The sequence below is a fragment of the Tenrec ecaudatus genome, chromosome 18, assembly GCF_050624435.1.
Source record: "Tenrec ecaudatus isolate mTenEca1 chromosome 18, mTenEca1.hap1, whole genome shotgun sequence".
NCBI lineage: Eukaryota > Metazoa > Chordata > Mammalia > Afrosoricida > Tenrecidae > Tenrec > Tenrec ecaudatus.
The window spans coordinates 9685599-9709057 of NC_134547.1; the positions used below are offsets into that span (position 1 = coordinate 9685599).

General features: G+C 53.8%; 2 protein-coding genes across 3 annotated transcripts in view; one reads left to right on the top strand and one right to left on the bottom strand.

Annotated features, from left to right (window-relative positions):
* Positions 1–3067: 3067 nt before the first annotated feature.
* On the bottom strand, positions 3068–14122 carry ZSWIM9 (zinc finger SWIM-type containing 9). Its single transcript, XM_075536312.1, has 3 exons — positions 13842–14122; positions 9606–9918; positions 3068–5812 (listed from the first exon to the last, which is right to left on the bottom strand). Exons 1-3 carry the CDS (start codon positions 14114–14116, stop codon positions 3656–3658), a joined length of 2745 nt encoding a protein of 914 aa, XP_075392427.1. The 5' UTR covers positions 14117–14122; the 3' UTR covers positions 3068–3655.
* A 2320-nt stretch (positions 14123–16442) lies between these two features.
* Positions 16443–23459, top strand: part of LIG1 (DNA ligase 1) — a 37455-nt gene continuing 30438 nt past the window's right edge. Inside the window, exons 1-4 of one of the 2 annotated variants that reach the window (XM_075537003.1) lie at positions 16443–16764; positions 19346–19465; positions 19794–19889; positions 22257–22395. In XM_075537003.1, coding sequence (XP_075393118.1) covers positions 19449–19465; positions 19794–19889; positions 22257–22395 — 252 coding nt within the window. In that variant the 5' untranslated portion in view covers positions 16443–16764; positions 19346–19448. The other variant, XM_075537004.1, reaches the window with a different exon arrangement.

A 23459-nucleotide genomic window follows, 5' to 3' on the forward strand; every position in this document is an offset into this window, starting at 1 on the left:
GAACAGCATTGGATGTAAATAATACCAGTGAACCCAAAGCCATAGACAAAGTTAGTACCCTCACAGTGGTGTGCCCGCTGCCCCGTTGGCACCCAACTCATGGCAACTCCTGCACAGGGGGCTCCATCTCCATGAGGTAGCTAAGAGTTTATGTCAATTTTCACCTGTGTGTGGGTGGAGTTGAACCTATCTATCAGGTCACAGCCTGATGCCACCTCCTAGGACAGTGGCTCTCAACCTGCGGGTCGTGACCCTTTTGGAGGTCAAAAGACCCTTTCACAGGGGTCTCCTAAGACCATCAGAAAACACCTATTTCTGATGGTCATAGGAATGGAGAAACCACTCCTCTATCCGTCTCCAGGCGGGTCCGTCCACATGCAGATATGCCCACCTATGAGTACCTGGCATGATGACATCATTGCGTCAAACCCATCACATGCACCCAGTACAAATACAGGTGTAAGCGACAGGGTTGGCGCCATAATGTACTTATGAGGATCAGTCACACATGTGTAGAGAGCAGCTGCTGTGTTGAAAGTGGCTACTCTGTTTAAAAAGCAGTTACTATGTTAAAGCAGCAGTATTGGAGGTAAAACGACACTTCATGAATTATAAGTACCGGGTAAATGTTATGGAAAATGATCTTTGTTGGGTTCTTGCAAAGACTGCCCCAAGAATTTCTGATCTGGTGAGAAAGAAACTATCTCAACCTTCCCACAGACGTTACTTTTTTGTGCATACTGTCGCAAAATGCAGCAATGCAGTTCACTGTTGTTATATTAAGACTGTGACCCATACTACACCATGCTTCAAGACAAAATGTCAATGATTTGTCATTAGAAATAAATAGCTCACAATCTATAAATACACATTGATTTTGTGATTCATCACTCTGCTTTCGTGATGTTCCATTTGTAACAATGAAAATACATCCGCCTATCAGATATTGACATGAAGATGCATCACAGAAGCAAAATGACAGGGATGAAGCAGCAATGAAAATCATTTTATGAAAAAAATAAAAGAAAATCATTTTAAGGCTGGGGGTCACCACCACATGAGGAACTGTATGAAAGGGTCGTGGCATGAGGAAGGTTGAGAACCACTGCCCTAGGAGGCGTGGCCTTTTTATAAGAGACACACTGGGGACCTCTTCCTTACTCTCTCCTCTCTCTGGCTGTCCCTTTAGCCTCCTGCTTGCTGAGACTCTATGCTTGCCTCCAGGAGCAGCCCCATGTGACCTGCACAACCCTGAGAGCTGTCGGTGCCTGGCCACATTTCCACTGACCTTGAACCCATGAAACGCTGCATCCTCTGCAGAGGGTGTGACCGGTCTGTGCCCTTCCTGCTTCCCCTTTTCTGCATCATGGGCCCACAGGTACATGAGTCTGAAGAAAGCTCTACGCTAGCTAGCCTGGGACTTGTGGACTTAAGTTGGACGGGGCTGGGATGCTTTCTTGATAATGAGATGACTTGATGTAAAGCTTGCTTCTACCTGTATGGGTTTCACTGGGTTTGGTTCTCTAGACATCACTGGCAGATGCTTGGACAATCACCAGAACTTTCTTCCTAGTCTTAGTCTGGAAGTTCTGCTGAAACCTTGTCAGCATCTTAAGAACACACACGTCCCTACTGACAGAGGGTGGTGGCTGCTTGTGAGCGTCACTGCCGGGGAATTGGACTCAAGTTTTCCACATGGATGGTGAGAATTTTACCACTAAGCTACCAGCACCTTCTCTGTGACACTGAGTTACAGGCATACAATGATACCGCCACTGGATCATGTCCAGTGACAGACATGTGATCCGTGAGCACAGAGCAGAAGCCGCCAACCCAGCAGGGTGTGGGTGGTGCGCTGTGTTGCTACAATTCTGGAAGCATCACGTGCCAGCCGGGTCACCTATGGTAGATGTCTGTACTGAAATAAACTAGGAAGAGACATCTGGCAATCCATGTCTGACGACTAGCCAGTGGAAATCCCACGGATCACAGCAGAATATTGTGTGATAGAGGGCTGAGAGGGGTTGAAAGGCACGACACAACTGTCACTGCTGTGAACTGGGCACATTGGCTAGGGGCAGGTGTGGAGCAGGTGCTGTTTGCAAGCACACGGCCGCTCACTATACTCTTGGAGGTCAACTGCTTGAAGACTGTCTGCCCTCGAAAGCAAGCAGACCCCATTGTCTCTCCCATCCTCAGTAGGGCCCACTCCCTCTGATCAAGGATCATAGTTTGCTCCCCTGGAGAAGAGCTCAAAGAGGTCAAGCCAACTCAGAGAAGAACAAGGTGAGGCTGCCATCTTGACTCTAGAGCCCGCCCATCTTGTTCCATTCTGTTATGTGTGCCTCTAGCACCTCCCCTTCCTGTTGCGTGAACACCCCCAGCTTTCCCTCCTGTCACGTACAGGTCTCTATTACAACCCCTTCCTCTTACGTGGGAGCTTACAGGTGGCTTGCTTGAGATTACAAAAGTCTGTGAGAGAATCCGGTACCGGACTGTCTCATTCTGGTTCCGGTCATGGAAGAGGTGAGCTCTTGCATGTTTTATGATGTCGGATGTCTCTTCAATTTACCCCTCAATTACATACCCGCCCCCTTGGCCCATTCGATTGTGGGGAGGCTGGTCCCCCACAGGGGTTCACACAGGAGGTCCCTGTGAATTAGAGCTAGCTCAACAGCTGCAGGCAAGCTGGGCGGATGGATGCTGGGGATTTGAGGTTTGAGCTACGCTGAGGGGGGCGGGGGGCATCATCTGAGGGGTTCTATCCCTTCTCAGCCCCAGAGGCCTTGCTAATAGAAAATCAGGGGGTGGGGGCACTGGACCACCTCCATTTCCCTCTGGATCGGAGCATCCCACCCTCTCCCAGAAGCTAGAACCTCAGCATGAAAACCAAAATAGCACTATTTTATTCCAAACGTGATAGCCAACTGTCCAGACAGTTCCCGTCCCCACCCCCCACCCCCCAAACCATCCAGAGGAGGAGGGGGCCCTAAGCCTCCAGCCTTTGGACAAATATCAGTGTGTCCCCCCCCCCCCCCCCCCCCCCCCCCGCACACACACCCTTTGTTTTTCCCTTCCCATCACTTATCTGTCTTGCTTCCTCTTCTCCATTGAGGTAGAATTAACTCGATGGCAGTGAGCTTCTCTCCTGCCTCCCCACCCCCTCTCCATTTCAGCCCATAGTCTCTTCCATTTTTGTTTCCCTCTTTTCTCCTTATCTTATTCTGTTTTCTCCTGGTTTTTGCCCTTTTCCCCCTTTGCACCTTAAATCAGTCCCTGACTCTCCCCAAATCCTACGTGCCCTTCTCTAAACACACACACATAACCTTACCTTGGCTCTTTCTGCCTCCTTCCCTGGCTTGCCCCTGTCTATACCTGTCACCCAACATATCCTCTCTCAATGGAAGTCACCAGAATCCACCCTGGCCCGTACTGTCTCCCAAAGCTGTAGCATCAGGAACTCCTCAGCCGATGTCAGCTTCCCCTCTGATCCAGAGAGACTAAGTGCTGAAGAAGAGATCCACGGATGCCCCAGGAGCTGGCCAGAGGGATTGGAGCGGCTTCCTTGACCTCCGTCCGCCCTGTTTAATCTTTGGGATCGAAGCATGCCCTGTTGCCCTCACCTCTGAGGTGTGTGGGCTGGGGGCCTGAGGGGTCAGGGTTCGGGGGCTCTCCCCCAGCAATCCCTGAGCAGGTCCACGTGGAATAAGGCTGCCCCGGTGAGGAGGCGTGCAGCAAAGAGGTGCCGGCAGGGCAGGTGCCTGGCGGCATGGATGGAGCAGGTGCAGCGGGTCAGGGCTCCGTCCAGGTGGAAGTCTGAGGTGCCATCCTTGAGTGCAAAGCCGGTTCCCGTGCAGTGGAAACCCCGGGTCCCATGCTGCCTGGCGAAGGCCAGCTCCTCCGCCACCAGGTCGGCCAGCTCTGGCCCACAGGCCGCTCGGAACTTGGCCAAGGGCTCCCAGTCTGCGCCCTCTTCTCCCGAGGGGCCAAGTGGCCTCTTTGGTTTCTGTGGATCGTCTCTTTCCCCGCCATCCGGCAGGTACCCTTTCCTTGCCGTGGCCCATTCTGGTTCCCCCTGGAACACAGCCCCCACCGGTGTGCTGCACACGACTCCGCTCCCCAGCCCTGGTCGCCTTTCTGCTGGGTCCCTCCACCCCACCCCTCCTCCCGCACGGCTCTTGGGATCCACAGGTCGGGCTAGGCCAGCACGGCCATTCTCCAGGCCTGGAAACGTCGTGTCCCCCAGCTGGACCACAACGATGTCCTCCAGGCCCTTGCTGACTCTCCGGGGCACTCCCTTCTCGACTCCAACCTCGGACCCTCTCCCCTGCCTCCGGGGTCCCACTGCGTCTCCATTCTCAAGCACCAGCTCCTGAAGCCTTCCCAAATGGTCGCCCCTCCAACTTCGGGCCTCCAGCCCCCTGGCCTTCTCCCCTGCCACTCGCTGCTCCGGCCAGTCTTTGGTCTTCGGACCGCTGGCCCTTTCATTTTGCCACTGGGCCCCCCTCCAGGTGTTGCCCTGTAGACCCCAGGGCCCCATATACTCACCCGGGGTTCCCCGGGCACCTGTGGTCTCCAGCGCCCTGGTCTTTCGTTCCTCCTCCTGGGCAATCCTCCGGGAATACCCTTCCAGGCCACGTAGCCCCTGCTCTTCCGGCTGGGCTGCCCTCCAGAAGTCACCTCCCAGTCCCCAGTCTTCCTCGCCCGCCACAGGGGGCCCTCTCCAGGATCTGATAGAGGACCCTCTCCCGCATTCATTCTCCCACGGGGCTGCCCCCCAGATGCTCTTGTCCAGGGCGCTTGCCTTGGGGGTCTCGAACGGCAGCCCCCTCCAGTCTCTGGGTTGCGGCTCCTGCCCCTTCTTGCCTCCTAACGGCGCCCCTCCCCACCCTCGAGTCTCCAGCCCTCTCACCCCCTCCTTCTCCAATGAGGTCCCTTTCCAAAGACATCCGTCGTGCTGCGCCCCGCCCGAGTCCCCTGGCCCCAAGCCCCGCATCCTCTCTGGTTGCACCAGGGGTCCCGCCCCTGGCTCGCCTTCCAGCCCCGAGGCTCCGCCATCCGGCACCTCGGGCGCTGCCTCCCCCGCGCCGTCCGTCCACTGCATGGCCACCAGGTCGCGGAGGCACTGGGCCACGCCGCGCGACGGGCTGAGGCGGCGCAGCAGGCGCCGGCGGTGGCCGCGCACCAGGGCGCACGCGTCCAGGTCGCGGGCCGCCTCGAAGGCGCGGAAGCGGACCCACATGTCGCGGCGCGGCGCCCAGTGGCGCTCGAAGTAGTCCACGAAGGCGGCCGGGCCGTGCGCGCGCAGCTCGGCCAGCGCCTCGGCGTACGCCGCGGGCGAGGCGGCGCCGGCCAGGCGGCAGAGGCGGGGCCAGAGGCCCGGGTCCTCGCGGCCGGCGCCGCCCAGCTCCTGCGCCTTGCTGAAGAGCGTCTCCAGGCCCTGCGCGCGGCAGATCTGGACGCGCGCGCCCGGCAGCAGCTGGCGCACGGCAGGCAGCTGCGCCGCCACCTCGGGCCCGGCCGTCAGGCAGCGCACGCGACCCTTGACGTCCGGCGCGCTCTGCAGCAGCGAGACCAGCGCGAAGCGCAGCAGGCTCGGCGTGCCCGGGCGCGCCACGCAGCAGGCGGCCTGGTGCGCGCGGCCCGCGCCGTCCACGCACAGGACGGCCAGCAGGTCCAGGGCGCCCTGCAGCCCGGGCAGCCGGTCCACCAGGAGCATGCGCGGGAAGCGCCGCAGCAACGCCCTGGTGCGCGAGGTCACGAAGAACACCGTCTCCACCACGGCCTGGTCCTCCACGAACACCAGCTTCACCTGCAAGAGCACAGGATGAGAGAGAGGTCACCAGGGGCCAGGATCGCCCAGGCTAGCTCCCAGGGTCTAGGTCCCACACTTTTGGAAATGGATTCCCTTCCTTCCTGCCTTCCTTCTACTCACCCACCCACCCATTATCTATCCATCCACCCACCCATTCATCTATCTATCCATTCATCTATCCATCAATCTACCCATCCATCTACTCCATCCATCCATCCATCCATCCATCCATCCATCCATCCATCCATCCATCCACTCCATCCATCCATCCATCCATCCATCCATCCATCCATCCACCCACCCACCCATCCATCTACTCCATCCATCCACTCCATCCACCCACCCATCCATCCATCCATCCATCCATCCATCCATCCATCCATCCATCCATCCGTGCGTTCTCTCTGTGCATGATACTCATTTGGCCTGCAGGAGGCAGTGCAGAACAATAGTTAATATCACCTAGCCAAATTGTCCAGGCTGTTAAGTGCGTGCCCTCTCATCTGGCTCTGGACCCCACTCCCGGTGATCCTCTTTATACAACAGATTGAAACCCGGGAAAACAAACTCAATGTCATCTAGTCAATGACGATTCATAGCAACCTTATAAGACAGGGCGGAACTGCCCCTATGGCGTCTGACGACTGTAACTCTTCATGGGAAGAGGTCTCTTGAGGACCAGCTAGTAGTATCAAACCGCCAACCTTGGGGTTAGCAGCCCGATGCGCAAGCGCTACGCCGCCAGGGCTCCTTCGCAGTCTAAGCCAGCGGCACCCAAAGTGCAGTCCTGGCATCGCCTGCCAGAACCTTGCTCGCAATGCACGCCCGCAGGCCCAAGTGGCCGAGCAGAACCGCCCCACACTTAGGGTTCTCTGGGCTCTCCTCTTCCGGAAAGACAAATCGCAGGTCTCACGCTGGGAGCTGCAGCCGGCGAGGGAAGGGGTTTCGAACAGCCAACCTTTTAGTTGGCAGCCGATTGCTTAACTGTTGTGCTACCAGGGCGCCTTCTGAGAGGCAGGGCAGTGGTGAGAAGTGGCATCTCTGGAGCCCCTCCTGTCTGGCTGTGTGGCTCCGGGCAACGTCCTTATCCTCCACCAGAGTGGTAAACAGATGCAAATGGAGCGCATCCTTAGGCTGGTATAAAAAGAATGGAGGCACTGAGAATCTTGCCTGGCATTCACTGAGGGGAGGGGAAGGGAATTTTTAAAAAATTCACGGCCATCAAGTTAATATCAATTTATAGTGACTTTACAGGGACAGGGTAGAACTGCCCCCATGTGAGTTTCCCAGGCGGGTACCCTTTAGGGAGGTAGAAAGCCCCATCTTGCTCCTGAGGAGCAGCTGGGGGATTTGAACTGCTGACTTTTTGCATACATCACAGCTCAACTCAGCAGAGGTGTTATTATGGTAATGAACATCTCTGCTCACAGTCACCTCCTCCTCCAAGTCTGTGGCTACCCCATTGATGCAAACATCCCCTCACTCGTGACACAAGGTTCTGGGTACGCGACGAGGCCACTCAAGAGGTGCCCCACTGATGCACTGGTTAAGCGCTCAACTGCACACCAGAAGGTTGGTGGTTCGAACCCCAGCTCCGATAAAGACGGCAGCCCATTAAACCAGGTGGGGCAGTTTTAGAAGAGTTGTTCTCAATAGCAGGTTTGGTTTGGGGGATTAAAGCACTTGACTGTTGAGTGAAAGGTTGGCAGTTCAAAACCATTAGTGGCTCCACAGGAGGAAGGCCATCTGCGTCTCTAAGGGATTACAGCCTGGAGGCACCCTGGGACAACTCTGTCCTATAGGGTCACTACGAGTTGGAATGGCCCCGATGGCAGTGGGTTTGGCTGGTCTTTGGTTACAGGGTGACCACGAGTCAGAGTTGATTTCACAGCGATGGAGTCACGGGTGACAATGACGGTGGGAGAGACATCAATGAATGAGCTCACTTGACAAATGTTTGCTGAAGGCGTGCAGTGTGTCAGGGGCTGCCCCAGGCCCCCAAGGTATGAACCAGCCATACCTCGGAGCAGCAGGATACAGCCCATGAGGTAAAGAACGAAAAACTCACTGCGATCCAGTCGATGCCAACTCATAACGACCCCATAGGACATGGTAGACTTCCCAGAGACTGTAACTCTTTATGGGACTAGAAAGCCCTGTCTTCCTCCCAAGAAGCAGCTGGTGGTGTCTAACTGCTGACCTTATGGATCGCAGCCCAAATTCATAACCACTACAACAGGGGTCCTGCAAGGCACAGGCAAACATAAAGCCAAGAGGGCACCAGGTGGCACCTGGTAGCATGGAGAGACTCCCTAGCTCGCTCCAGGTCACATAGGTCGTGAGCTGCAGGTCTGGGCTTTGAACTCAGGCAGCGTGGGCCCTGAGTCCATGCTCCTAACCACTGCCCTGTGGCCATCGCAAAAGAGATCAGACATCATGACTCACACCTCCCTGCTTGAGGAACGCGGTGGATGGTAGAGCCTTTGTGGAGATGGAGAAGTCATGGACCCAATGCTTTTGACTCAATTCCGACTCAGTGACCCCAGAGGACAGAGTAGAACCGCCCTAGTGTCACCGTTACCGGAGCTGACCACCAAGTCTTTCTCTCACGGAGCAACTGGGTGAGCTCGAACCACCAATCTTTGGGTTGGCAGTTGTGTGCTGAACCACTGCACCACAAGGGCTCCTGACTCCCAACCTGAGTGGCATGGTAATACATGGGGTATGCTTGTCTGTTGCCTGTTTCTCCCCCCACCACCCCCCACTAACTGTGATGAAGCCGCTTGCCCTGTGTAGTTATTCACACTTCAGTTCATTTAAAGCAAACGGGTAAGCGGGTGAGTTTTTTGCTGTTTCTATTTCCATTGTGGTGAAAAAGAAAAAAAAAGTGACAAGAACTAAATAAACACGAATGGATTAAGACCCAAACGAAAACTGATGAAATAGAAAAGCCAGTCTCGGGGTAGCACTCGTGCCACATCTCAAGCGATCACCCCACATATGGCCGGTGGCTTCCACGTGGGGCAGCGCGGATTCATAGAATGTTTCCGTCAACACAGAGAGTTCTACCAGGCAGCACTGTGCTAGGAGATGAATTCTCTGAGGGCAAGGCCCATATCTGTCCCTTGGTTGATGCTGAACTCCCAATGCCCGGAATCCGGTAGGCACTCAACAAAGAGTAATTGAATGAATGAATGAAAAGAGTACATGGATGGGTGGGTAGACTGATGAATGAATGAATAAAAGTAAGGGATGACTACATGGAGTAGATGGATGAATGAATGGACTGGGGTGAGTGGTCAGATGAATGAATTAAATGGAGTGGGGAGATGGATCATATTATGAACAAAAGGAATGCCTGCATGCATGATGGATGAATGAATGAATGGATAGATGAGTGGATGAATGAGAGGAGTGAATAAATATTAAGGAAAGAGGGAGGAGTAGACAGGTAGAGAGAATGGAGTGGAGGGATGAATGAATGGAGTAAGTGGATATATAAATGAATGGAGTACATAGATGAGTGGGTGAATTCCTGAGGAATGGATGGATGGATGGATGAAGTAGATGAATGAATGAATAAGATAAGTGGATGGATCAAAGGAGTAGAGGGATGTGTGGACAACAGAACTGAGGGATGAATGAACAGAGTGTATGAATGAGCAGGGTGGATCGATGGAATGGATGGGTGAGTGGATACATGAATGAGAGAAGTGGACAGATGGATGGATGGGTGGACCTCCAACAGGTTTGTTTCCCCCACCCTGTCTGGCCTCTCCCGAGACCCCACCTTGGCCTCGGGGTCGGTGTGGAAGAGCCCCTCCAGCACATGGAGGGCGTCCAGGACACCGTGGTCTTCGCCCTTGCAGCAGGTGAGCAGACGACGCACGTCAGCCGGAGCCACGAACTGCTTGGAGATCTTGTTGGTGGTGCGCACTGGCAAGCAAGCGTTGGCCAGCAGATGGCCCGGCCGGAAGTAGTAGGCAAACTCAACTGGGCAGGCGGGGTGCGAGTGGGTCAGCTGGCACTCGGTCACCACGAGGCGGTCCCGGAGCGGGCTCAGCTTGACGACGATGAAGGCGGGGCAGCCTGGTTGGGGGGCCCTGCGGGAGGAATGACCACCGCCCGTTGTCACGTGACTCCACCCCCCACCTTTTAAAGGAAGAATTGTTCTCAACACAGAGAAAAAGAAGAGAGAGGGCCTGATCTTGGACAAGTCACTCAAGAGTCCCTGTGCCTCCAAGGAGCAAACCATCGCCCTGGGGGGTGGGGATGGCTCTGATCCCTGGCAACCCTGTGAATTACAAAGCAGCACTGGCCTCCTCCCTGTCCCCCACCCCCCCAGCCCCCATGGGGCTTTCTTGGCTGTTATTTTTATGGAAGTCATTAACTAGGCCTTTCTTTCACGGTGCCTCAGGGTGGCTTTGAACAGCCAACCTTCAGATTAAAGGATGAGCACCATCCCCTTTAGAAACCCAGACACATTGCTGGAGAGTACTAATAACTGACGGGAAGGCACCCGACAATAAGCACACATAACCATAGCTTTCTCCTAGAACTGTTGTGAGCATTAAAGAATTAACACATAGAAAGCATCGGGTCGGCCCCAAAAGAGGAAGAACATCAAGGAGATGGATGGGCCCAGGCACTACAGCAGTGACCTGAAACAGAACAACGGGGAGGATGACACAGGACTGGGCAGTGGTTAGTTCTGTTGGATACAGGTGCAGTAAAGGCTGGCACAGACTAGATAGCCAACAATAAAGTCCCCGTGTCTGAAACGTCCTGTCTTCACCAGTCCCTAACCCACTGCCATTGAATTGATTCTGATTCACAGTGACCTGATACAGGCTTTCCGAGGCTATAAATCTTTTTTGTTTTTAATTTATAAATCATTTTATTGGGGGCTCTTGCAGCTCTTATAACCATCCATAAAGTAATTGAATCAAACGCATTTGTACATTGGTTGCCATCATCATTTTCAAAACATTTTCTTTCTACTTGAGCCCTTGGTATCAGCTCCTCTTTTTTCCCCTCCCTCCCCCATCCTCCCACCTTCGTGACCCCTTGATAAATTATAAATGATGATTATTTTCATGTTTTACTCTGTTCACTGTCTCCATTCACCCATGTTTCTGTTGTTTGTCCCCCTGGGGTGGGGGTATCATTGGGATCGGTTTCCTCTCCCTCTTCTCCCCCCACCTTCTCCCTACCCTCAAGGTATCACTATTCCCATTACTGTCCCTGAGGGGTTTATCCGTGCACCAAGAGCTCTTACCTATACCAGTGCACATGTTCCCATCTAGCTGGATTTGTAAGGTAGAACTGGGGTCATGAGAGTGGGAGTGGGGAGAGAAGCATTAAAGAACTAGAGGAATGTGTGTTTCGTCAGTGCTATCATCCTGGCTGACTTCTTCCTTCTTGTTGCCCTGCTGTGAGGGGATGTCCAACTGTCTACAGATGGGCTTTGGGTCTCCACTCGAACCCCCCTCATTTGCATCAGTATAATTGTTTTGGGTCTTCTGACACCTGATCCTGTCGACATCTCGTGATCACACAGGCTGGTGGGCTTTGTTGCTTCCCTGCTAGATGGCGGCTTGTTTAACTTCAAACCTTTAAGACCCCAGACGCTATATCTTTTAATAGCCAGGCACCATCAGCTCTCCTCACCACATTTGCTTATGCACCTGCTTTGTCTTCAGCGATCATGTTGGGAAGGTGAACATCACAAAATGCCAGGTTATTAGAACAAAATGTTCTTGCATTGAGGGAATACTTGGGTAGAGACCCAATGTCCACCTGCTACCTTCATACTTAACATTTAAATAATGTACATAGACCTATATCCCTATCATTATATATTAATATTTTACACATGTATGTGCCTATATTTATACTTCTATAAATGTCTTTTGCCTCCTAGTTCTTTCCTCTATTTCCCCTTACTTTCCGAGGCTGTAAGTCTTTATGGGAGTAGATAACGTCAACTTTCCCCCAAGAGTGGGTGATAGGTCTGAACTGCAGACCACACAGTTAGCAATTCAACACTTTCCCACAGCACCACCAAGTGGATGAGTGTTACTGACCTCAACAATTTAAGAACAAATCATTTTAGATACTTATGCACCACCTGCTGTGCTTCAGCATCAGCAGCATCACAGGTGAGGTCCTCTTGTGACTCCTGCCCCAACCTTTCTCTCCTCCTCCATGGACAGCCCCAAGACTGGGTCTTTGCCCTCCTTGCCTATGTTCTTATACACGCCTAAACAATAGTTCTGTTTGAAAACTCTGCACGCCTTAAAAGGTGCTCAGACTCATTCGTCATCAAGGAAACACGGATTTAAATCCCTAAGAGAGTCCCACTGCACTCCCACCAGCCTGGGTCAAATGAATGAGAGTGCCCGTGGCAAGGGTTGGTGAGGATCCGGGGCAACCAGAACGCTCATACATTATTTAATTGCTGGGTGTGTAAAATGGTTCAGTCACTTTGGGGAAAAAAATCTCTATTTCTGAAGACACTGAAACTGACCCCAGACTTCACCTGTGACCCAGCAATTCCATCCAAGGTAAATGCAAATATCTGGGCACGGAAAGACATATGCTAGGATTACCATTCATAGCAGGAGTATTCGTATCATCTTAGCCACAAGTATTTGACAAAACTGAGACGTCCAATAAGAGTGGGAAAAGACACTGGTCTATTCCTACATCATACCCATCATCAATAAGGACACTCCCTGACAAGGAGGACGAAACCCACAAATATGCTGGGTAAAAGGTGCCAGATGCAAGAACATACTTTGTGCTTCTCATTTCTATTAAGTCCACTATCGGACAAAAGTAGCCTCTGCTGTCTGAAGGCGGGTGAGTTGTTACCCTTGAGTAGTTCATGGAAAAATGGAATTAAAAAGGAGTGAGAGTTAGGTTTTGTGTCAACTTGGCTGGGCCAGGATTGACAGTGGTTTGTCAGTTAAGGCCTAGTAACTTCCCATGACGTGACTTAACACAGGTAAGCAGCTCCATAGTAGGATCTACGGCGAGCAGCCAATCAGGTGTCAGAAGACTAGGGCAGGGTGCCACCTGCTTACTCAGGTCACGGCGCTGATGCCATGGAAAGGATGAGTTACCGAGGCGTGGTATGGCCCACTCTATAAGTGGACACCGTGGGTGGGAAAGCTTCCTTGCTTCTTGCTGGGTCTGGAGACTGCATCTGGCTCATCCACTTCCAGCTCTTTGGGTTGGAGCCAACGGCCTGCCATACTGTCTGCCAATCCTGGGAGCCATCAGAGGTTTGCTATCTGATCTGCCAACCTTGGATTCATCCACCTTGGCATCTGTGATATGCCTGCCAATCCTGGGGGTTATCAGCACCCTGAAAAAGCCTCTAACTGAACATCTGACATACACACAGCCTCCTATCTATATGTACAGATATATGGTTGGCTCTATGAGTCCACATCACCTGATCCCACAAAGGTGACAGTCATGGAAACTCAAGGGGGGCAGTTCTCCACTCTGTTCCCCTAGGCTCTCTAGTAGTAGAAATCGACTTGATGGTAGTTGGTTTGGGCCTCAGGATTCCTGGTGGCGGTATGGCCACTAGCCAAAAACTTGTTGGTTCACACTTACCAGCTGCTCCGTGGGAGAAAGAGGAGGCAGTCTGCCTGGGGAACCCTCCAAGGGCAGTTCTACCCTGCCTTTATAAGTCAAAATTGACTAGCCCGACGGTAGGCTTGATTTTATTTTGGGGTCCTGGGTCTCCGTCTCCCTATCAGTAATCCAGTCACTACTAGGCCCCTTCTCAGAGATCTGGTGATGTAGTTGTTATGCAGTTCCAAACCACCAGTCACACCTTGAGAGAAAAGCGAGGCTTTCTACTCCCGTGAAGAGTTACGGAACTGGGAACCCACAGGGACAGTTCTACCTTGTCAGAAACACGTGTGTGTGTTGTGGGGGTACCTCTGCCCAGCCTTAATCTCCCCAGCACCCCCAGCCCCCAGCAAAGAGGCAGCTCGGACTCACGCACCCTATGGTGGGCCGGTTGGGCGTCCGCACATCCTTGCACACCAGCCGCACGTAGCTGTACTTGAGCACGTCGATTAGCCTGTAGAGCGGGGGCGCGCTGGCCCAGGGGCAGCGCGCCAGGCGCATGGAGCTCTTGATGAGGAAGAGCGCCAACCGCTGCTGGCACCACGCATCAAAGAAGCGGCTGAATTCAGCCCAGGAGAAGAAGGCTCGCTCTCGAAGTTCCTGCTCTTCCTGCCCCACCGCTGTGCTGGGTGGGGGATCCAGCCGCTCCATCCTCTGATGCCTGGGATGGGCGGGGGGGGGGGGGGGGGGGGGGGGGGAGACAAATGGTATCAGATGCACTCCCACCTGGTTATCCCAATTGCCCCTTCATTGTGAGTACCGCTACCCAGATGGGGTCAGGGCTCCCATTTCCAGATTAAGACCCTCCATCTCCTTCTTAAGCCATATGGCTCCCACCAGTCACTGAGTCTTACAGCAGCGGTTCTCAACCTGTGGGTCGTGACCCCCTTTGGGAGGTCGAATGACTCTTCCACAGGAATTGCCGAATACACCCTGCAGATCAGATATTTACATGACGATTCATAACCATAGCAACATTGCAGCGATGAAGTAGCCACGGAAATAATTTTATGGTTGGGGTCACCACCACATGAGGAACTATATGAAAGGGTCGCAGCATTAGGAAGGTTGGGAACCGCTGTCTTGGAGAAAGATGAGGCAGCGTGCTTCAGTAAAGACTTACAGTCTAAGAAACCCTATGAAGCAGTTCAACTCCATCCTCTAGAGTTTTGAGTCAGAATTGCCTCAATGGTAGTGGGTTGGAGGCTTCTTTGGAAACACATGACTCTGCCCCCACAGGATACTTGGAGCTTGTTATCCTGATTCCTGGCCCCCAACTGTGGACCATTCTTCCCTAGATGTGACCCACTTGGGGTGTCTGCTCTCAAAATACCAGGCGTTTCAAAAGCTCATGAAAAAATGGAATGGAACGATAATGGAATTTTCCCCAGTTGCTGTTTGAAGGCCCCTTTGTTAGGCACCAGGAGACCTGGTGGTGTAATGCTTATGTGTTGGGCTGCTAACCACAAGGTCAGCAGTTCGAACCCACTGGCTTATCCAAGGAGAAAGACTTGGTTTTCAACTCCTGCTACAGAGAGTAAACCTCAGAAAGTCACAGGAAGAGTTCCACTGTGTTCTCTAAGGGAGCTAAAAGTCCGAATTGACTTGCTGGCAGTGAGTTTCCGGTTCTGCCAGAAACCCTGGAGGTACTGTTGGGTAAGCATTGAACCGCTAAGTGCAAGGTCGGCGGTTCAAACCCACGAACCCCCTCTGAGTGAGACCATTGAAGCTATTGGCTCCTGTAAAAATGTACAAAGCCTTTGAAACATTATAAAGAGCCACTATGCGTCAGAATCCAATCGATGGCGGTGAGTTTGGGTTTTGTTGGTATGTGTCTTAACTCAGCAGCCAGCAGAGCTTCAAATGCATTATCAGTTTCCGCTGAGGCTTCCTCCCCAGAAGTGTCAACCAGTGGCTTACCAAAACGTGAACCTCGCTATCATGTAGTCAAGTGTGATCCATAGCTACCCCCTGGGTAGAGTAGGGAGATCTGCCCCTGTGGAATTGTGAGTCCGTAAATCTTTAAGGGAGCAGACAGGCCTATCTGTCACCCTCCAATAGTCTGGTGGGTTTGCAGTTAACAGCCCAAGTCTTAACCCACTGCGACACCAGCCTCTTACACACGGCAGTGATTCCCACAGGCCCCCATCCACATCCTCAATGTCTCCACTTGGCTGTCATCCAAGTTGCTCCCCGTCCAGCTGTGTTCCTTCTCAGGATGCCCCATCTCCTGGGCTTTCCACGACTAATCACCGACCACCCCCCCCACACCCACGTTGTTTTCCTCCGTCTTCTTCCCAGATGTATCTCCAATTTGCTAGCTGGCACGTCCGCCTAAAGCGCGACCCCTGTGTGACCTCGCACTCAGCTGGGACCCCCAATCCCTAGAGATGATCTCATTTCCAGGTGTGCCCGCCCCCAGTTTCTGACCCTTCCCTTACAGGTGGTCTGGCCAATTCTCCCAGAAGTGTCATCCATAGATTCATCTGTGACCCCGCTCCTCCCTCCCCAATTCCAGCTGGGATCCTGTCCACCCCTCTTCGGCTGCCATCCTCCTGGGATGTGCATTTTCGTCTGGACATGGCCCCAAATGCAAATGGACTTCTTCACCCCAGATGAAATGCAAATAGGCTCCTTCACCCCAGATGTTCTCCCATCCCCAGCTGCGCCTCCCCCACCCGCTCGCCCCCACCGCTTCTTTCAGCCTTCTTCAGTCCTCTTCTGCCTCCCGGTTCCTCCCAGCCCCGCCCTCTGCGGCCCCTCCCAGCTCTGCCGTCCCACCCAGCTGTGCCTCTTCCCTCCCCCAGATGTGCACCCTTCCCGCCCCTCCCCACTCACCTACCCGCCCCGGAGCGGCGTCCGCCTCCCACAATGCCCCGCGCCGAGGCCCTGGCGGGCCCTCGCTCCCGGGATGCCTCGCGCGATCTCCCGCCTCTCTTCCCGTCGTGCCTCGCGCAGCGCCCTCCCCGACACCCACCCCGCACCCAGACTCGCCCTTTCCCTCGGGCCGCTTCTTGGACCCGCAGCCCCACCTGCAGGCCACTTCCTAGCGTGCTCTGCAGGAGGGCTCGCCTGGCGTCCCTTTCTTTCCGGGCCGCCTCCCCACTCGGGTGACTACAACTCCCAGCATCCTCTACTAGGGACAGCGGCCACCGGCGGAGCGGGTTCCTTCAGGCCCCGCCCCTCGGCTCAGCCCCGCCCCCGGTCGCGAAGTCTGCGCGCGAACGCCGTGGCGCGAATTTGGGACTGCAGTCGCGCGCTAAGCGGATCCGGATAGCGGCGCGCGGAGCGGACACGAGGCAAGTGGAGCCTCCCGCGCGGGGTGATGGGCTTGGGAGCGGCGCGCGTGCGGAACGCTGAGAGGCCATAGTGCCACCGAGGTGGCTCGGAGGAGCGAGCGTGAGGAAGCTGAGGCGGAGAAGCCGGCGCGGGCAGCAGGGCGGCGGGGGGTGAGTCCCCAGAGGGGCAGGGCGACTGCGTGAGGAGACGTGGGCCTGCGGGGAGCGCGCCGACGAGGGCTGGCGGCTCCCGAACCCGAGAAGGCCCGAGGACCGGCTGGCGATGGGGGCGGGGCCCGAGGAGGGGGCGGGGCCATCTAAAGGTAGGGGGCGGGGCCAGACTCATAGTTGGGGAACCCGGGGCCGGCTCTGCGGGTGGGCGGGGCAAATAAACCCGGATGCGCGCTGGGAGAGGCGGGTTCAGCCCGAGGGGGTGGGGCCAGGGCCTGCGAGGTGAGATGCGGTAGCAAGGTGTGGCGGCGAGTCCAGGCCGCAGCTGCAGGGCCCTGGGAGTTTGATGGGGTGCTCCACCGGGAGAGGCGTGCTGTATGGAGGTTGGCCAGGGAGAGGTCCCTGATAAAGCGCAAGACGCTAAGTAAACGCCCTGAGGTCCAAATTTAGTAAGTGTGAATCATTGGCTCTGTTTACTAATCTGTGGTGGATCTGCCTGTAAGTGGCCGCTGCAAGCCAACGCAGGTTATATTTAATGGTCGTCTGCGCCCTGACGGATTGACGACGGGCTAGGGAACCTCCTGGGTAGAGGGGAGGTCTGGTGTTGAGCCTGGTAAGGGGATGGGGCTAGCCAGGAGGAGTAGGGGTCCAATGGATTCAGCCACCACTGAGAGGTTTGGGAAGCCCCTCTGGTGGGACTGCCCGAAGTGGTCGGGGAGGGGCAGAGGCACTTGGGGAGAGAACCCCGAACTCACCGACTAAGAGCCTGAGTAGGAGACTAAGCAGAGTGGGGCGAATGGCCACCCTGAAAAACTGCCTCCTTGGCAGTTGAAACCAGAACCGGTGGTCCCCAGCTACCATTACTGAGCATTTTAATAAAAAAAAATTCCGTAGGAGCATCCTGATCAAAAGGGGGAGAAATGCAGAACAGTATTGCAAAATCTCACGGACTAGCCATTGCGATGATGGCTGATGGGTGATGGATGATGGGTGATGGGTGATGGATGAACTCTTGAAACTACCGCCCCTCTGAGATAATCGTTAAACCAAAAATACCGGCTGAAATCGCCTTAAAACCAAAAAAAATAGGTTTGCTTCACCAGGCAAGAATATCTGCCGTGAGCATTGTGCTCTTAAGAATGATCTCAGTGCGATCAAATTGACAACCGCAGCTCGAAAGATTGGATAAGCACCTGTGTACCTGTGTGAAGCCAGGTTGACTAGAGAAACGAATCCAGAGGCCCTCATGCATGCCTAAGAGTGAGCTTTATATCGGGTAATTAGGTATCTGGGAAACAGTCCAACTGAGGTACTTAAATTGGATACTAGTCCATAAGTCCCTCCTCAGACTCACGCAGTCTTGAGCAATGATGCAGAATGCAGGGAGATCACAGGCTGGCGGGTGCAGTGTACTGTGGATCCAGTGGCTGTGGACGCATCTAGGGCCTTGGCAGCAATCGGTCAACCAGCAGGAAGGTGAAGGCAGAGAGAGAAGGGGAGGCTCTCAGGGCCTGCCTGATGATCAGGAGTCACCATCAGGCTGTGACCTGATTGACAGGCCTAAATCCCACCCCTATCCTATTTATGTGTCTTCAAGTTGACATGAAATGATGTTAACTACCACCCAACTTTAGGGGGGGCGGTGAATTTTACATGAATGGGGAGGAACTCAGAAAAGGGGGGTAAGGATGGCCACTCAACTGGGAGATTGAGAATCAGTGTCAGTGAATTGTACACAGAGGAGCTTTTGAATTGGTAGCTCTACCAGTGGTGTGGGACCTCAGATGGGGTCATGACTTTTGAATTGACCTGGCTGCTTAACCGCAAGGTCAGCAGCTCAAAACCACCAACTTCATTTAGGGAGACAGAGGAGGCTTTGTGCACCTCCCACGGTTCGAAGCTTCCAAAACCCGCAGGGGCAGTTCCGCTCGGCCATCTAGGATTGTGACAAGTCACCACAGACTCGATTATCGGGAAGTTTTTGTTTTAGTGCATTCTCAACTCCAGCAATGAAACCAAAATTTGCTCTTCAATGATAACTTTTTTTAAAGATAAAATTTTGCAGTGCGCACAGAGAGTGTCACCATCGGTTGCAACCGACTCCACAGCAACTGGTGTCTGTGAAAAAAGGCCCTTTTCCCGTTGCCCCAGATTTGGAACTTATATTTCTGTTGGGGTAAGGCCGGCAATTAAGTTCCACCAGGCACTCTCTGGGAGCAAGGGGGCTGTCTATCCCCGTAAAACTTTACAGCTTCAGAAACACACCAGAAGGGTCGCAGGGAATCGGAATCCGCTGGACAGCAGCGGGCGTGGCGTTTCTGGTTTTGTACTCACCAGGAAGCCCTAACTACCAAGTCATTTTGCGTAAAACGGGAGTGCTTCTTTGTGGGGAAAACCACACCTGGTCTCACCTTTCTCTTTTTAAAAAAAGTCGACTTAGACCTTTGGATCCACGTGCACGTGGGTTTCAGTTGTCGGAACCACGCACCCAGGAGAACCGGAGGAGGCAGATACGGGCCACTGGTGACACCATCATGCAGCGCAGCATCATGTAAGCACCCCACGCCCCACTCGCCTCCCTGCCACCTCCACTACCGCGCCCCGCCTCGGTCTCTCCACCCCTTGTCTTTGGTCTCTGAAATGCTAGAACCGCATGGTCGACTCAGTATTTCCTCGGGCAGCTGTAACTGGAAGACCACGTTTTATTTTCGCTTAGTTCCAGGGTTCGAGCCCGGATTCAGTGATTAGCGCTAGGGGCAAACCCACGTCTCTTTCAGCATCCAGTAGCTGCTAACAATCCAGGACTTGTAGATGCCAACTGGGGTGCGGGGAGAGCTGGTTCTGATGCCACGAACTGATTGTTTCCTCCCTGCCCACAGGTCATTTTTCCAGCCCAAGAAGGAGGAGGGCAAAGCCAAGAAGCCCGAGAAGGAGCCCTCCAGTGCTGGTGGCAAAGAGGCAGCTCCTCCATCCACGTACGTGGGGACTCGGGGTGGAGGTGTGTGTGTGTTCCCAGTCACATGGACTCTTGGTTGCAAGTGTTGTAAACCTAACTCAGAGCATCTCTGGTCCCAAAGGGATTTTTTTTTTAATTAAAAATTTTTTTAACCATTTCCAAAACCATTTAACTGAGAGCTGATACATCGTTCCATAGTTCAGTCACATCAAGTGATAGCATACAGCTGTACCACAATCAGGTCCAAAGCATTGTCTTCCTTCTTGACCTCCTTAATATCAGTTTCCCCTTACTCCCCCTCCATAGCCTCAGAAACTCGCCTTACTGTTGCTATAGATTCACCTAGCCTGGGTTTCATACACCGAAAAAGATAGAAAAACACATAACAAACACTCAAGAAGGCTTTCAACGGTGACAAAATACAACAGAGATAAACCCCGATATGAAAAAAAAAATAGCCAACCCTGAAAATATTAAAAAGCAGATCAAGCCCAGAGTGTATCAGAGGGGAGATACGTGTCAGGACTTTAACCCTTCAAGTCAGATTTATCATTTTAATCTCTCGTCATCTCTCCAATATGCTTTGTCTACAACCAGGTTATTCCCTTCCCTCAATTACAGTTAGAGGGAAATCACCGGAGGCTTACTCCCTGTGTAGATCCTGCAACTGTGTTTTAGGCCCCACTGTCATCCACAGCCTTTTGCACACCGGAGTTGAACAATGTAAACTCTGATACTACTCCCTCCTTCAGATTTGGATGATATCATTTACAGTCTTTGGGTCACGGATGCCGGTGTGCTTCTTCCATGTGGGCTTAGTTGATGTCCTACTTAGATGGCTGCTTTTCTTGGGCACAAGTCTTTGGGACTCCAGGTGCTATTCTGTGTGATAGCGGGCACCGTCTGATTTCTTCACCACACTTTCCTGTAGCCCCCATAGCTTCTGGTTCCTTCCCAAGGGCAAGTGTCGAGTAGGGCCATGTTGTAAGAACTGATTGCCCTTACACTGGCGCCAGGATTAACCTCGAGCCTGAAATCCATTCTTGAATCTTAAGGCTTTTTTTTTTTTCAATCTGCCTCTGGTTCACCATAGAGACATCCTTGCTAATTGATGGAGAATTTTATCGCTCATCTCTGTGTTAAAAGTGTCACATTGATGAGTCCATGGTACTCATTAAAAAGTGGAATCTGCTTCTCGCAATACTTGGATTGGTCACTTGTACAGAATAAATCCTTGATGTGGCTGGGAACTATTTGCACAGACAATGGGAGTCGGTGGCCAGGCAAAAACTTACCATAAAATTCACTGACAATGTCAGTCATAGGTCTGTCCTAGCTGAACAATACATAGTTTAACATGGCAAGCGGGGCCTTGAAGTGGGAAGTAGATATTAGTCCGCCTACTCACCCTACAATAATTTTGGTTTAGCTGTCTTAGGCTTCTTCACACACAAGAGCGTTTCAATCTGCAGTCCTCAGGTTACAGGTGTCTGAGGTAGAGTCTAGCTCTCCTAGTGGGGATTCCACATCAGATCCTCCGGAGCCGGGCGCTTGTGTCCTGCCCTTACTCTGCAGCAGGCCGTCTCTGCTGTCTGTGCTAAGTGGAAGAGACCACCGTTCTCATTTCCTGCACCCCGTGTGGCTTGGCCCAGGTAATGTGGTCTCTAGCCCCCACCTCGCCACCAGGGCCAATCACAGAAGCCCGATGGTGCAGTGCGTCAGGACTTGGCTGCTGACTAGAGGTTGGAAGTTCGAGTTCACTCACTCACCGCTCCTCCAGAGGAAGATGTGACCATCTGCGCCTGGAAAGATGTACAGCCTCGGAATCCGCGCGGGCAGCCCTGCTCTGTCCCGTAGAGTCGCCAGGAGTCAGACTCGGCCCCATGGGCATGGACTGACTGGGTTTGGTGTTTGGAAACCAGTCAGCTGGGCTTAGGTCAGATCTCTTATTTGGGGCCCTGGGCAAGTAACCCACCTCTGTGCCCCCTTTTCCTTCTGGTTGACCCAGAAGGAAACTCCCATCCAGTCGATTCTGACTCAGGGCGACCCGATAGGACAGGGCAGGACTGCCCCTGTGGGTTTCTGAGACGGTAACTCTTGATGGAAGCAGACTGCCTCATCTTTCTCCCACACAGTGGCTAGTGGATTCGACCTGCTGACCTTTAGCTTAACAACCAAACGCTCACCTGCCGTATCACCAGGACTCCTTACATATATGCATTTACCACAGTTTGGGTGTGGGGGGCAGTATTGCTGAGTAGATGCCTAGGGGGACTACTCATAGGATGTTTAAAAGGAAGAGGAGTGAATGAGCATGTGTGCTGGGGGCCAGCCCCCCGCCCCCACGCCCAACCCACCATCATGCCCTTTGTCCCCATTGCTCCAGGGTGGCACTAAAGGAACGTAATGGAGTGGTGCCCGAGAGTGAGTCCCCCGTGAAGAGGCCAGCCAGGAAGGTGGCCCAGGTCCTGGGCAGTGAGGGGGAGGATGAGGAGGACAGCACCCCCATGGTGCAGGAAGCCCAGGTAGGCGCACTACCCACCCTCGGGAGCCACTGTCCCTGTCTGCTGTGGCTGCCATGCAGGGCTCTGGAGGCATGGCCCACGAGGTCCTGCCTCTGCCTCTGCCTGGGACCTGGGTGGGTGCTTAATGTCACTTCCATGGGGGCCTCACCTACTCCGCGGTGGCTGCCGGTGGCACTCAGCTCGAAGGGTGGTCCTGAGGATGGAGTCCGTTCACAGGTAGATGGTAGGTAACACCTGATCCTACCACCCACTCACTCCCTGCCCTGGTGGGTCTCTGGGGTCGTGCTTGTGCTGTACTGTACTTGTTGACGGGGGGAGGGGGGGGCAGGCGCCCCATCTCCCTCCCACAAAGCTGCTGGATTCAAACCCCTGACTATCAGCCCTGTTAGTCGCCAAGCACTTAACCGCGGCACCACCAGGCTTCTCTCATTTGGAGCCGCTTGTCTACACCCAAGGGCGTACCGGTCACAAACGCAGGCTGAGCAGGTCTCGCAGTGTGGGCGGGGACCCAAGCAGCTTCCAGGGGTTCCTGTGGAGCTGTGTTGGCCTCACCGAGGCCCTGCCCCCCATTTTCCAGGAGCCCTAGTGGTGCGGTAGTTAAGTACTCGGTTGCTCACAGAACGGAAACCTCCTCTTCCTGTGCCTTGTAGCTCTTGCTCCCCCCCCCACCCCCCACAAATGAACAGTTGGTGGCAAGTCTGTTGGCACCATTTTTCCATTAGCCCCTGCTCACTTGGTGTCTGCGTTTGAACCCACCGGCGAGCTCATGAGAGGAAGATGAGGCAGGCTGCTCCCCTCAAGACAGCAGCCCTAAAACCCCTAGGGGACAGTTCTGTCCCCCAGAGCCGCCATGAGGCCGGCCCGTTTTCCTAGTTGAGCGCTCCCTGCATCTCTGTCCCATTCCTGTGCACTCTTGTGATTGCCTTGCCTCCACCTGTGTGACCGCTCCACCTTCAAGTCAGCTGAGGGAGCCAGACATCTTGCTGTGCCAAGGCTGTTGGGCCTCAGAGAAAGTGACCCCACATGTCAGGGTCCAACTGCCCCCGTGATTGAAGTGAGGACTG